Source organism: Lissotriton helveticus, chromosome 3_1, assembly GCF_964261635.1.
Source record: "Lissotriton helveticus chromosome 3_1, aLisHel1.1, whole genome shotgun sequence".
Taxonomy (NCBI): domain Eukaryota; kingdom Metazoa; phylum Chordata; class Amphibia; order Caudata; family Salamandridae; genus Lissotriton; species Lissotriton helveticus.
Genome location: NC_136061.1, coordinates 358,656,602 through 358,672,264, shown reverse-complemented (window position 1 = coordinate 358,672,264; position 15,663 = coordinate 358,656,602). Strand labels below are relative to the sequence as shown.

General features: G+C 49.3%; 1 protein-coding gene across 2 annotated transcripts in view; it reads left to right on the top strand.

Moving 5' to 3' along the window:
* Nucleotides 1-15,663, top strand: part of TAOK1 (TAO kinase 1) — a 1,359,031-nt gene that overhangs the window by 684,654 nt on the left and 658,714 nt on the right. For both annotated transcript variants that reach the window (XM_078680056.1, XM_078680057.1), the window contains exon 11: nucleotides 2,052-2,219. In XM_078680056.1, the coding sequence (XP_078536182.1) occupies nucleotides 2,052-2,219 (168 nt within the window). The remainder of the gene's footprint in view (nucleotides 1-2,051; nucleotides 2,220-15,663) is intronic.

Sequence of the window (15,663 nt, the reverse complement as noted above, 5' to 3'; positions counted from 1 at the left end):
AAGGGTCGGCTTCCTTCGGCACTTGCTGCAGCAGGGCGCATCGGGCAAGTAGATAGTCGAACTGCTCCAAACCACAGTGTGTTTGTTTGGACAAGTGTGGGCATATTTATACCTTGAAGGTGCTGAGTTTGACGTAAGATTGGACATAATAACATCATCAGAGACTTAATTCTCTGAAAACTCCATGATTTCTTGGATAACTTAATATTCATGCAGGGGGAAGTCCCTGACTGCTGAAGGCGTGTTTTTCCAAGAAATAGTTGTAGATTTTCGGAACTGGTGGAAGTAGCCAAGCCGTATTAGGACTACTTGAGCTATGTCTTAATATGGTTATGATTTCTATGCCTATATAAGGATACAGTATTTCATACCTATATAAGGGCATGAATCGGTAAAATTACACTAGGGTCTTAAACGCTATACAACACATCTTTCTGTCTCATATGTCACCCCAGACCTGATTGCGTGATTGCACAAGCAGCCAAACGCATGTCAATGAACCCATTGTCTCTGCTAACAGCACCCCCAGATAAGGAGGGTAGGAGGCTAGATAACATCTGAAAACGTTTTTCCACTATGTCTGCTTTGACAGAGCATCCGATTCCTTAGCGCTACTGGGGTGCTACAACAGACCGATGTGGTCAAACATCGCACCTTACCTCAACCATCTCCAAATACGAAGTGTAACTCTATAACGTCCCCACAAACGTTATAACAGGAAATGCCCACCCCCTTCACTGTCCTGAAGAAGACCCGCCATGTAAGGGGCAACATCCCTGCAACGAGGGTCGAAACGTCGACTATCAATCAATCCACATAATCAAAGTGTGATTTAGTACACTTGTTACAATATGATGTTACGATGATGTTCTTTTGATTTTCGATTAATTCCGGCAAGGCTCCCCTGCGAAGCCATTTCCAATTGTTGAAAGTAACCTACAATTGAATAGTCACTTCACCCACCTACACCTTCCTGAACCCCGCACAACCTTTCCCCTTCCCTGTACAGTGGGCACTGCTAAGATGTTCTAAGAGTATGAAAATTATGAAATGAAATATACAATGAAAAAGTTTTGTCACTGTGAATAAACGATAGTGTGCTATAAATAATTTTGTCAATGAATGTTTGTTATGATACTTTAAGTTACTCCTTATAGATCAGGGACCATCTCTTCTATACCACATAACTACCCAGGTCCCTTGACTACCGGGTTGACCCCCATTTTGTAATCCGCATATATTCACTAAGCATTACTGTTTGGATTCCAAATTGATGAAGGATGCTGCGGTAATACAAGTGGTTCTCAGACATCTATCAGGTATCAATAAAGGTGAGCCTTCCTTCCATCCCACCAACCTTTTTAATGCACATTTCTCTGTACTTTTTTTTTCGTTATGCAATCTCAGCACTGAAACTGCCCTGATCGCAGCCACCGATGACATTCGAACCCTCCCTGACCAAGGAGAAACAGCAGCTTTGATCCTTCTCGACCTCTCGCCAGCCTTTGTCACAATATCCCAGCACACACTGATCAAAAGACTACATCACATCGGTGTCCAAGGGGCATGTTCAGATGGATCGCCTCCTCCCTCACTGAAACAGAAAAAAGACAAAATGTTGTTGTCCAATAGGCATTTTTTTTTTTTTTTTAGCATAATGCTTTTTTTTAAATTACTGTTTTAGAACCAGAATGTTTTTCTAGATTCCAAACCACTTTAGAGATGCACTTTTTATTTCAGTATAAAGATAGTACCTGAAAAGCAGAAATATGATTACAATTAACTAACTTTCAGTCCTGCTGTCTGCTAGCTGATAGGTAGCCTCTGTGTTGGGAGTACAAAAATAAACAAATAGGAAAAGTGTTTCCCTCCTACTTAATAGTTTAGTCACTATTGTTGTCCATTTCTAAGAGAATTGTCAGTTTGGAGTAGCAAATAGTTACCATTTGAAGTTTGGCCTTCACATCATATTGCCACATAATAGAAAGCATAGTTCATTGTCTGACATCACATAAGGATAATACCTGTTTTTATTTTTACTTATTTCATAGCACATGTTTGTTCTCCGAGAGAGGCCAGAAACTGTGCTAATTGACCTGATCCAGAGAACAAAGGACGCCGTGAGGGAGCTGGACAATTTACAGTATCGCAAGATGAAGAAGCTGCTCTTTCAGGAGGCACATAATGGTCCAGCAGTGGAAGCACAGGAAGAAGAGGAGGTGAGTTGTAAAGTCGATCAAAAGAATATTGGTTTGAAACTGCGTGCATTTGCGTTTTTCTCCCTCTTTCTATCAATCCAGGAAGCAGACACAATTATAAAACTAGAAACTTAACTAGATGCACTGTATTGAGGAGACACGGTTAGTAACATGCTGTATTGTGCTTGGGCTCGCACCTCTTTTAATAGAACAGAAATTATGTCTAATGTGCTCAAGTAGATTCTAAAGCTTACTTACATGTATTTTCTTTACAAAATTGGCAATCGATCAGCTGTTTGAAACAAAATGTATATCTGTTTTCACTCTAAAATTTCCAGAATAAAAACCTCATGCAAGCAAAGAACCATCGGGGCACATTGTGAAAGTTAGTTTTCTTCTGAAGTTGGGTCATTTTCTGTAGTCAGCAGTATCTTAAAGAAACAGTTCTAGATTCCTTACCTTAGAATTACCCCCAGGCATCAGACTGGATCTGGAAAGTTTTTTGTCAGCAGTACCCCTGCGTGTCGAAAGGTGGCATTGGTCGACCCCGCATTCGGTGTCGTGGTCGCCTGGATGATGGTGAGGTAGCTACATAGACGCGCCCTCGCGCACTGATATCAGTTCTTTTTTTTTTTCCATGCTGGGAAGCGCAGATCCAGAGAGAGCGGTTCCTCCATTCACTTTTTGACTGACTTTTTCTCGACTTTTGTCAACTTCGTTTTTAGAGTCCATTGACTCCTGGTGCACGAGAGATGCCCGGCTTCAAGGCCTGCGGTTCCTGTAACCAACTGATGTCAGTGACAGATCTGCACTTCATATGCCTCTACTGCCTGGAACTCGATCATGACCCCAAGTCATGCTCCGACTGCCGAACCATGGCCCGAAGGTCCCGAAAGCTACTCGAGGCCCGGCAGTCTGCTACGTGTCGCTCGGTGTCTCAGTTGCGGGGGAGGTCGCGGGACCGATCAAGGAGCCATCATCATCACTCCTCTTCTAAGTCTTCGCACTCTGGTCAGGTAAGACGCAGCATAAGAAGAAGTCGAAGAAGCATCGTTGCTCTTCGAATTCCCCTTGGCCGACGCAACAAAAGGTACGTATGGTGACACTCCCGTGGCTCCACGTGCGGAGCCTCCAGGTGTAGGAGAGTAGGGTCTGCAATCCTATGATCACCCAGATTTTTGCTTTTTGCTTCACTGGTTTACGACTTTCCCTGGCTGTGGGCCTGCTAATCAGACCCCCAGCCTAGCTGTTCTCTCTACTCCAAATTGTACCCAGGTACTAAATTGGCACTGGGCCCTCTCCAAGTCCCTGTACCCAGGGCTGAGGTGCACCCAGAAGTCTCCCAGGGGCTGCAGCATGTATTATGCCACCCCTGGGTTGACTAACTAAATCAGACACAACTGGCTGCTTGACAGCTGGGGCAAGGTGGTGTAATCACCCTTTGCTTTAGATATAGTATTTCTATATCTAAACCTACAATGGACACCTATATTCCTATCAGTCACTCCTATGGCAGGCCTTAACAATCCTGAAGGCAGAGTGCATGGGATAAGGTGAAATGGTGCTCATGCATGAGCTGAGCCCGTTTGCAGCTTGCGGAACCAAGTCCTAATAGCTGTTCCATGATAACGCATACCATATACTCTTAAGTGCATTATAATCCTCGCGGTTATATGCCAACTCTGGTATCGCTTTATCAAAACATGTCGAGTAAGGTGTCATACGAATTGGAATACTAACCCCTCGCCAATTCTGGCGACGGGGTTAGCATTCCACCCTTCTAGAGGGACACGACATGTATGTAACCCCTAACCCCGGTTAAAGTCAGACATAGCCTCAGCTCCACAAGATGGATGCTGCCACCGAGACACAAGTCTGCCCTCCTGCTGCTGGGAGTCCTCCCAGCACAGGAGGCAAGGACAAAGGGTTTCCTGCCAGGGGCGGTGCCAGCACCGTCCCAGACAGGATTTTGTGTATCCTAGGTAGGCAGGGCTTTAGAGGAAGGTGACTGCAAGTGGCACCCCGGTGCTCACTGTGCATAGGCCGGCTTGAACCAGTTCCAGGGGCACTCCAGCCCCTGATCTGGGGAAAGCCCGCCAAAGGAGAGGGGTGTAACCACCCCCCTCCTAGTCCCACCCATAGGGCAGGACTTAGTCGCGTGCCAGACCCCTTTTGCAGGATAAAGGTAGGAGCAGGCCCCCTTCCAAATTAGATCAATCTTTGAATCCTGAACCGACTTTCTACGAGAGGAACTCAAGACTCTTCCTAAGATTTCTCCCTTGTGACTAAGGAGTAGTCACCCTGCAGCAGCAGGCACCAACCAAGAATTGCGGTCTGCTGTAAGTCTCTCCTCCGGATCAAGACTGCCCAGCTCGACGAGAACCGGCTTCCCTGGCACCTCTGACCTCAACCTACATCTTCAGCCCAGCTGAGACCCGTGGGTGTGACGAGACCTCGAGGGACCGGCCATCTTCAGAACTGCACGACGCTTGTCCAGCACGACCACCGAGTGACCCTCGTCTGAGTGCTTTGGGGTAAGAGAAGCCCCGACCCTGAGCAGCTCCAGCACCGAAGTTCAGCCCCCCTGCATCCTCGAGATCTGTGTGGGGCCCTTCTGCTCTTTGCTGCCCACCGCGTTGTCGAGGTCACTTGCCCGTTGGCTAGTGGCCCCTTTTTACGACGCTCCACGACCACAAACACTGCTGGTCTGGTTGCTCCAGACTAGCCCTTGCTCCCCTCCAACAGAGGAGCACCCTGGACCCTCCTGGTCCACTCCAGACGCCATTTTAGGTCCACCGCGTGGACCTTGCATTTGCCAAGACTGTTGCCCCAATCCTGGGTCCAGCGACGTCAGAAGCAGATACCTTCGTGGGACAGCTCGCACCTCCATCCTGGTCGCCGACAACGCCTCCTGGTCCGAGAGACTGCAGAGCCCAGCAGCGCCCACTCACCTGGTCGAGGTGACTTTGTCCGGTGCCACCCTGGTGCCCACCTAAATCACTGGCTAGTGATTCAGAACTTGGTCCCCTCTGCTTTCAGGTCCTCTTCTTCCCTGATCCAGGCTTGGATCACCACGAACTTCTTCACTGGCCGCCTGCCAGCAACTTCTTTCTTCAGGCTCCTGGTTCTTCAACGAGGGTTTCCGACGCAACTTGAACCCTATGCAGCCGCAGCCCCTGGGCTAGGTAAACCGAGTACTCCGGTGCTCCAGCATAGTCCAACACTCTAAGTGTTCGGATCCACTCTTGTTTTCGACCCACCTAGTCGGGTTCGCCCGAGAACAGTAACTTTGTCTTTGCTAGCCTCCATAGACTTTTTCCCGCCTTACGCGTGAGAGTTCCCACTCTGCACACGACGTCCACAGGCCTCCTGCTTCTAATCTAAGGGTTTAGTATTGTAGGCGTTTCTAAAGTCTATGAGAATAGTTACTTACCTGCTAGTAATTCGCATTCCACTTTTGTAATATATGGTTTTTCGTGCCCCTCGGGCATTTGTGTAAATTGTGCGACTTAAAGTATTTTCTTAAGAGTTTTGTTATGTGCTTAGCTCCCTGACTCATAAAGAGTTCAGGGTAGTCCTGTTATAAATAAATATCTGTTTATTTTCATAACAACTTGTGTGGTGTCCTTTCACTTGGTGTTCAAGGGGTAATGTGATGGTAAAACAGCTGGCTTAACACGCCCTCTAGAGTCTTAGCCTTGGACTGCTCGTATCCATGCTACTAGGATAGCTGGTCTATAAGGTTGACTTACAACCAATCATCAATAAGGGTTGTTTGGACTGATACAAAGTGCTCACTAGAATAGTGAACATTATATATCAGGCCAACTTCTCACACCAGGGTCGACACTGGCTTTCTTCCCCGACCAGTTAGATTATGACCCGGAATGGAAAGAGGAACCTGGGGATGCCAGTGGTCTGGTTACCTCCCCAGAACTTGGCATGTTGTTGTCTCCTACGGTGGCTATGGTGGAGGGAGCATCATACGCAGTAGTGTTGCGTAGGGCAGCCGAGGCTCTCCGCCTCGAGCTACCTACGGTGGCAGTCAGGACTATCCTCCTGAAAGAGGTGCTTCAGCCGGCAGCTAGCTCTTTGGAGCCCCTTCTGCCGTTCAATGAAGCCCTAACCGGCATCCTTTGGGGCACCTGGTCAGGCCCAACACAGGGGCTCCAGTGGATAAGATGATTGCCAGACGCCACCGCCCGACCTCAGGTGACCTCACTTTCCTCTCCCAACACCCACCCCTGAGAGCTTGGTGATCCAAGCCTTGACATCCTCACCCCCTTTCCCAACCATGCCACTCCAGTACCATTGTGTGTCGGGGGATCATCTGACCCTTCTCCAACAGGAAGTTACGGCTCTCTTTGCCAAGGGAGCCATCGAACGAGTTCCCCCCACCCCAGAAGTAGGTTGTAGTTGCTATTCCCACTACTTTCTGGTGCCCAAGAAGGACAAGGGCCTGCGTCCTATCTTGGATCTCAGGAACTTCACCCTCTTCCTCCGGAAGGAGAAGTTAAAAATGTTGACACTGGCTCAGGTCCTGTCTGCCTCGACCCTGGAGACTGGATGGTAGCGTTGGACTTGCAGCACGCTTATTTTCACATCCCCGTCCTGCCGCCCACCAGCATTACCTGCGGTTCACGGTAGGCCTCTAGCATTTTCAGTTTACCGTGCTCCCCTTTGGCCTTACCAGCACCCCTCAGATGTTCATGAAAGTGATGGCGGTGGTCGCAGCTCATCTGTGCTTTTCAGGGGTTCCAGTCTTCCCCCATCCCAATGACTGGTTGTTGAAGGCGGGCTCGGCCCAGGCAGTCGTCTCCCACCTTCAGACTACGGCTGACCTCCTGCATTCGCTGGGGTTCTCCATCAATGTGCCAAAGTCAAACCTGTCTCCCTCTCAGAAGCTCCTTTTCATCGGAGCGATTCTGGACACTGCACAGTTTCCGGTCTATCCTCCTGAACAGCGAGTCCAGGATATATGGGCTATGATTCCAATCTTTCAGCCTCTATCCCGGGTTTCGGTCAGGATGACCCTCCGTCTACTGGGCATGATGGCATATGTGGGCTCTGCAGTGCGGCCTGAACTTCAGTGGGCACAACATCAGGGGAACTTTTTAGTTGATATTCATAATTTATGGTTTTTAGTTTCTTATATGCATTTTATAAGCGTTCTGTGCAGTGACTTATTTCAGTGTTGCATCAGGCATGCCAGACTCGTGATATTGGAAAGAGTTAAGTGTGACAGCTTGCTTTGTGTGTTGGGGTCTTTCTGTGACGATGATGCAGTAAGTTTAGTTGTCATCGTTCAAAATAAAATGTGTTCGAGGCATATGAGCTACAGATCACACACTATGCATAGATCGCCATCTGGTGTTGGACCAGGATGTTTGCACTTTGTTGTTGTCCTGGAAAAGTCTTTGGAAGTCACGAGATAGGTGACGCCTCCTTTGGACCATAGTGCGCACGGGCATCGGCTCCATCTTCAGATAGTTTTTTCCACCATCGGGCTCGGATGTGTTTATTGCACTGCAGTTCGGTGCCGTTACCGATCCAACTTTCAACGCAATCCTTCACCCTATGACCGCCCGGACTCGCTCCTGACCGGTTGCTCCCTCCTTGCTCCTCTCCCTGTACTGCTGCTATCTTCCTGGAGATCTCCGCACTGCTGAATCAACTTCACGGTATCGCCTGCATTCTATAATTTAGTGATATCGCCTGCATTAGACTAATTTGCGCTGTGTTTAAAATCTGCTCGCCTGCATTTCACCAATTTGCGCAGTGTTTTTATAATCTCACAGCTCTCAGCGCATGTGATTGTAGCGCCGCCCGCCCTGCACTGCATCTAACTGTATTGGCCCACCTGGCAGCAACGTGCATTATTGTATTAATTTTCGCTGGCGACCTACTGCCCCTGCCTCGCCTCCCCTCTGACCTCCATCTTGTTTGCTGTTGTTGTTTTCCCTGCCCCTCCTCCCCGCTACCGCCTCCCAGCTGCTGACCCTCCCACGCTCCGCCCCCTCCACCATCCATTTATGGCCAATGCCTCCACGCGCAGCGTCCACGCGCTTCGGCCTCGCCGAAGGTGCGCCAAAGGTAAGCCCGTCTACGCCCGTCCGCGCCTGGACCGCGCCCAGCGCCAGACCCCCTGCCCCTCGCGCTGCCCAGCCCTCCCGCATTACCTACGATGCCGCCACCCTCCTAGCCCTTAACCCTGGTCGCGCTCCCAACTGCGTCCAAGCCGCTCCTGGACACACCCATGGACCCTTCTCATGCTACTCCTGCAAATTCATCGGCACCGTCAACATCTCCGCTACAACCTCACCACAGATACCCGACCCCAACCACCTACATTGTATCCTTCTCAACACCCGATCAGTCCACAGGCACGCCATCGACCTATGGAACCTACTAGACACCATCTCTCCGGACATCGCCTTCCTTACGGAAACATGGATGAATGCTTCCTCAGCACCAGACATCACCATTGCCATCCCTGATGAATATAAGATCACACGCAAGGACCGCACCAGCCACACAGGAGGAGGAATCGCTATAGTCCATATGAAATCTATCCGCATCTCAACCAGCTCTGACGTCAATCTCACCAACTCTGAACACCTTCACTTCCAGATCCACATTGACCCCAAGACCACACTCAGAGGCACCCTCCTTTACAGGCCACCAGGACCCCGCGCAAAATTCAGTGAAGACATCACGGACTTCATCACTCCACACGCGCTCCCCTCCAAAGAATACATCCTTCTGGGAGACCTCAACTTTCACTTCGATAAGATCAACGACCGCAACACCGCCACCCTCGTGGACAACCTCTCCAACCTCGGACTTAAACAACTGGTTACTTCCCCCACCCACATCGCAGGTCACACACTCGACCCCATCTTCACCTCCAGCAACCATGTCTCCTTCAGCCACACTACGGACCTCATCTGGACTGACCACAGATGCGTTCACTTCACCTACAACAAACCAAAACCCAGCATCCACCTCCAACCTACCTTGAAAAGGAACTGGAACAAAATCACCACGGACCAAATCTCCGCATCGCTCCTTCAACACACCCCAGCCCCCTCCTCCAACGCTAACGAAGCCGCCGCTAATCTCACCCTATGGTTATCCAACACCGCTGACACCTTAGCACCTCTGAAAAAACATCAAAACAAACCTGGCAGCAAGAAGGCCTCATGGTTCAACGATGATCTCAAGAAGTCCAAGAAACTCTGCCGCTCCCTTGAAAAGGCCTGGAAAAAAGACCCAACCACCAGCACCAAGGACGCCTTCAAAAACGCCACCCGCACTCACCACCAACTAATCCGAAAAGCCAAGAAAGCAGCATTCAAGGATCGACTCGACAACAACGCTCACAACAGCAAGGAACTTTTCAACATCGTCAAGGAATTTTCCAATCCCTCGGCCAACTCCAACGACATCACCCCCTCTCAAACCCTCTGCGACTCCCTAGCCTCTTTTTTCCACAACAAGATTGCAGACATCCACAACAGCTTTGACAACCAACCCGGAAACCAACCCACCCTTCCGTCTGCTGTCCATCCTCCCCCCGTGAACACCCTTAACGACTGGAAGCCAATCTCCACTGAGGACACCATCCGCCTGATGAACTCCATCCACTCAGGATCCCCCACAGACCCATGCCCTCACCACATCTTCAACAAAGCAGACTCCGTCATAGCACCGCACCTCCGAGACGTCATCAACTGCTCCTTCAACTCCGCTACCTTCCCTGAAGACTGGAAACACGCTGAACTCACCGCCCTTCTGAAAAAACCAACAGCGGACCCCACCGAACTCAAAAATTACCGCCCCATCTCGCTTCTTCCATTCCCGGCCAAAGTCATCGAGAAAGCCGTCAACAACCAGCTCGCCGCCTTCCTCGAAGCCAACAAATCCCTCGACCCCTCACAATCTGGCTTCCGAGCAAAACACAGCACTGAGACCGCCCTCATCGCAGCAACAGACGACATTCGAACTCTACTGGACAATGGAGACACAGTCGCCCTCATCCTCCTCGACCTCTCTGCAGCATTCGATACAGTCTGCCACAGCACCCTTCTACAACGCCTCAATAACATCGGAATCCAAGGAAAAGCACTGGAATGGATCACCTCGTTCCTCACCGGTAGAACCCAGAGAGTCCGCCTTCCTCCATTCTAGTCCGAGGCCTCTGAAGTCATCTGCGGCGTACCTCAAGGATCCTCACTCAGTCCCACCCTCTTCAACGTATACATGAGCCCCCTCGCGGCCATCGCACGCCAACACAACCTCAACATCATCTCTTACGCGGACGACACTCAACTGATCCTTTCTCTCACCAATGACCCCGGCGCCGCCAAAGCTAACCTGCACAAAGGAATGAAAGAAGTCGCCGAATGGATGAAACAAAGCCGTCTGAAACTGAACTCAGACAAAACAGAAGTCCTCATCCTAGGCACATCCCCCTCTGCTTGGGACGACTCCTGGTGGCCAGAAGCCCTCGGAAAAGCACCCATCCCGACAGACCACGCACGGAACCTTGGCGTCATTCTGGACTCTTCACTCTCAATGAACAAACAAGTCAACGCCGTATCCTCTTCCTGCTTCAACATTCTTCGCATGCTCAGAAAAACATTTCGCTGGATCCCCTCCGAAACTAGGAAAACAGTCACCCACGCCCTGGTCACGAGCCGACTGGACTACGGAAACACCCTCTACGCAGGTACCACCGCTAAACTCCAGAAGAAACTCCAACGAATCCAAAACGCCTCAGCCAGGCTCATACTAGACATCCCACGCAACGAACACATCTCTGGTCACCTTAAAGACCTCCACTGGCTACCCGTCAATAAGAGGATCACTTTCCGACTGCTCACCCATGCACACAAATCACTTTACGACATCGGACTAGACTGCCTCAACTCTCGACTGTCCTTCTACACCCCCTCCCGCCAACTACGCTCTTCCGACCAAGCCCTCGCCACTGTACCTCGCATCAACAAGACCACCATGGGAGGCAGATCCTTTTCTTACCTGGCTGCTAAAACATGGAACTCACTCCCCGCTTACCTCCGCCTCACCCAGAACCACCTAGCGTTCAGAAAACAGCTTAAAACGTGGATATTTGACAAATAATCCTCCTCCTCCTCCTAAGCGCCTTGACACCCTCCGGGTATGTAGTGCGCTATACAAATTTTATGACTTGACTTGACTTGACTATTCTCCGGTATTGTTTTCGATCACGATCCCTAGTCGACGCGCATCTCTACAAGCCGAAGACTTTGATTCCGATCGTCGACGAAGGCCTTCGGGCCTACGTAGGCCAGATATCTGGCTCATGGAAAGGACTCCATTTAAAAAGTGTCCTTAATGTGGATCCAAGTTTCCACACACACAGATCAGGTGTGTAACCTCTGCCTTTCGCCGGAGCACGAGGCCAGAGACTGTCCAGCTTGCGCCTCCTTCCGCTCCAAGAAAACTATTCGGGAACGTCGAGCTCATAGAACTATGGCTCGATCGTCGACGCCCATTCCAGACAACATCCTCCAAGAGGGCGTTGATGAACCAGAACAGGAGCAAGTTGAAGAAGGCCTTCTCAGCGCCTCCAAAGCCCAGTACTCCGATGTCGAGGACATCACTCCAGGGCAGCGGGTCGTAAGTAGTGACGTCGACCCCGACCCACTCCCCCAACCCCGAAAAAGGGTTTGGTAACACCTTCACCTTCGGGCCCAGGTGCACACCGACAAAAGACTTCTCATGCCCCTCCTTCGAGCCCCGCTAAAAAGTCCATAAATAAGCCTACAGGCCACTCGTGACCGAGTCAGCCTGCCACCGGTGCCGAAACAATAACTCCGGCACCGAAAAAGAAAATGTCGTCCTCTTCCGTGCCGACCACTGCCTCCCTGTCCACACCCTCGACACCAAAAGCTGCAGGCACAGACACCTCTGCTCCAAAAACATCGGAACCGAACAAAAAGTCATCAGAACCGATAAGAAGTCATCAGAACCGGGTAAAAATCCAATTACCAAGACTGCTACCTCTCAGACTTTGAAGCAAAAAAAATCCTCGGAACCAAAAAAGCAATCGGTTCCACAAGCTCCTTTACCGGCTACAACAACTCACTCTTCCGAGCCAAAATAGCATAAAGCCACTCAGGAACCGGTTCCAAGCAAGCCTTCGGAACCAAAAAACTCTGTGCCATATCCAAACCGAAAAACTCGTCTAAAAGACCCAAAGACAGGTCAACTTACGCTTCGTTCCAAAAAGAGAACAATGAACATGCCTCTACTAACTCCATCTCCACCAAAGAAGAGACATTGCAACATCTCCTCTCAGAATACCTCCTCCACCTCCCCCTCCACACTCCTCCCCTCCCGTACTGCATCTCCTCCCGTACTGCATCTCCTCCCGTACTCCATCTCCTCCCCTACTCCATCTCCTCCCCTACTCCATCTCCTCCCCTACTCCATCTCCTCCCCTACTCCATCTCCTCCCCTCCATCTCCTCCCCTACTCCATCTCCACCCCCATCTTCTCCACCACCGGACGACGATGACCCCTCTGATGAAGAGGGGGACGGTGCAGGCAATTAACCACTAAGGTATTCCAGTCCACTTTACACCTCAGACCCATTGGATGATTATAACACACCAGATGTCCCTAATGTACCACAAGAGGACATATATCCCTCTAGGCCTTCCCCTCCAGAGGACACCGTGGGTTTCAACCAACTCGTTCAACAAGGGACAGATACCATTGGATTCCTTAGTAGTCTCCAACGCCAGTAAAAGGGCCAATTCACAAACGTCAGCGGATGCTCGGCCTCCAGACAAGAAATCAAAACTCTGATAAACGCACAGCGTCACAAGCGGCCAATATATGGCGAATCACCAACACACAGGCTTTGCTGGCTAGATATGACAGGGCACACTACGATAAACTAGAGACACTGTTGCAACATCTTCCTGACAAATACAAGACCAATGCCAGTGGCCTTATACAAGAGGGTAAACTCATAACAAACACCTTTATTTGTTGTGCTCTAGACGTGGCAAATACTGCCTCCCGAGCCATTAACACAAGTGTCCTTTTACATAGACATGCATGTTATGTTATGTTATGTTATGTTATGTTATGTTATGTTATTTAAAATTTATAAAGCGCACATACGCCCAAGAGCTTCTTGGCGCTGGAAAGAGATTAAAAAAACAACATAACAAGGGGTAAATCAACAGAAGTCTCTATTTCAGATATGCCTGTTTGAAGAGGTGAGTCTTAAATGCCTTTCTAAAGTCAAGAAGGTCCTTGCTCTGTCTGAGAGCTAGCAGCAGGGAGTTCCACAGGGTGGCTGCTAAAAAGTGAAAACTACTGCCTCCCTGTCGTTTTTTCTTAAAGCGTGGTACCTCAAGTAGGCCTTTAAGTGCTGATCTCAGACTACGTGAAGGAACATACCTTCCAATCAACTGCCTGATGAATAGGGGGCCCTTGCCTTGCAATGCCTTAAAAATGATGCACCCTGCTTTAAATTCGGCTCTTTGAGCCACAGGTAACCAGTGCAAGGTCTCTAAACCTGATTTGATCGATTCCCATTTAGGTACATTGCAGATCAGTCTGGCGGCCTGATTCTGCAGGTACTGCAATCTTCTAAGTTGGCCTACAGGTAGGCCAAGATAGAGACTGTTTGAGAAGTCGATATGGGAGAGGACTAGGGCCATGACCACCTGAATTAGGGCGGTGTGGGTGAGGAAATGTGCGATTTTCCTAATTTTCCTCAGTTGGAAAAATCCAGAGGAAACCACGGTTCCAATCTGGGATTTTAAAGTAAGGTGCTCATTGATGGTAACCCCCAGACTTTTTACTGTTTGAGATTTCTTTGGGGGGAGACCCATATCAGCAGGCCAGAAATTAGGGCTCCAACTGATTTCGCTCTTACCGGGCAGAATCAGCTCAGTTTTCCCCAGGTTAACTTGAGATGATTTAAGGACATCCAACTCTGGATAAGGGTCATAGTGGCCTGAAAATCCTCCACAGCATTTGGAGAGTTGAGTACAAAGACTAGTTGCAAGTCATCTGCATAATTGTATACAGTGACTTTGTGCTTTCTTAAAGCAAAAAGAAGGGGCCGCATATACAAATTAAACAATAGGGGAGATAACGAAGAGCCTTGGGGGACCCCACAAAAGGAATTGGTTTTAGCAGCAGAAAAAGAGCCTAGGCAAACAGCTTGGGTGCGTTCAGATATGAACGATTTTAGCCAGGCCAAGGCAGAGTCTCTAAGACCTGCCTGTTCGACACGGATTTCAGGTTTTAAACCAGAAGTGCAAACTTTAATACTGAATCAACCATTTGATAAGCAACACCCTTTTGGCCCTGCTGTAGATTCATCTCTAGAAAAGATGAAAAAAGATACAGACACAGCTAAATGAATGGGAGCTTTGCAATCGCAAGCTCCCAGACGCTCTTTTTGTCGCTCCTCTTACAAAGGCACCTCAAGAGGTTATTCCTCGGACAACCCCTCCTCATCTTACAAAACTCCCTCCCAAACCTCATTTACCAGAGGTTATCAAAGAGGAAGCTACAGAGGTAATAATAACAAGGGTCAAGGCAAAACCAACAATACTGGTTTCAACTCCAACCCTACCCAATGACTTCCCTCCACTCCCCCTGAACCATTCCACTCCAGTCGGGGGAAGTATAACACAATTCCTATCTGTCTGTAACAACATTACTACAGACAAGTGGGTAAAACAAATCATTCAATCAGGCGATTGTCTAGAACTCACCGCTACCCCCAAACATCCCACCCAGACAGTGCCCAATATCTCTAGAACACTTATCGCTGTTAAGTCAAGAGGTCATTTCCCTCCTACAAAAACATGCGAACAGTACCCCTGCATCAGCAAAAGACAGGGGTTTACTCCCTCTACTTCCTCGTTCCGAAAAAAGACGGTTCTCTCAGACCCATCTTGGATCTGAGACCCCTAAACCTGTACATACAATCACACTTCAACAGGTCCGTCCTCTGCTCTCACAAGGAGACTTCCTTGCCACTCTAGACCTCAAGGACGCCTACTTCCATATTCCCATCTCTCACAGGATATATCTCGGGTTTTTAGTGGACGGTCAGCATTACCAGTTCAAGGTACTCCCATTCGGAGTCACCACAGCACCCATGGTCTTCACCAAATATCTAGCAGTAGTAGCAGCTCATCTAAGAAGACAACAAATTCACGTTTACTCATACTTAGACGACTGGCTATTAAAAACCAAGTCATACAACCAGTGTGTACAACACACTTCAGCCACCATTCAACTACTTCACAACTTAGGGTTTACCATAAACCACGCAAAGTCTCACCTACTACCGTCCCACATACAACAGTACCTCGGTGCCACAATAAACATCTCAAAAGCATTAGCATATCCCAGTCCACCCAGGATAGCAAGCATGCAAACC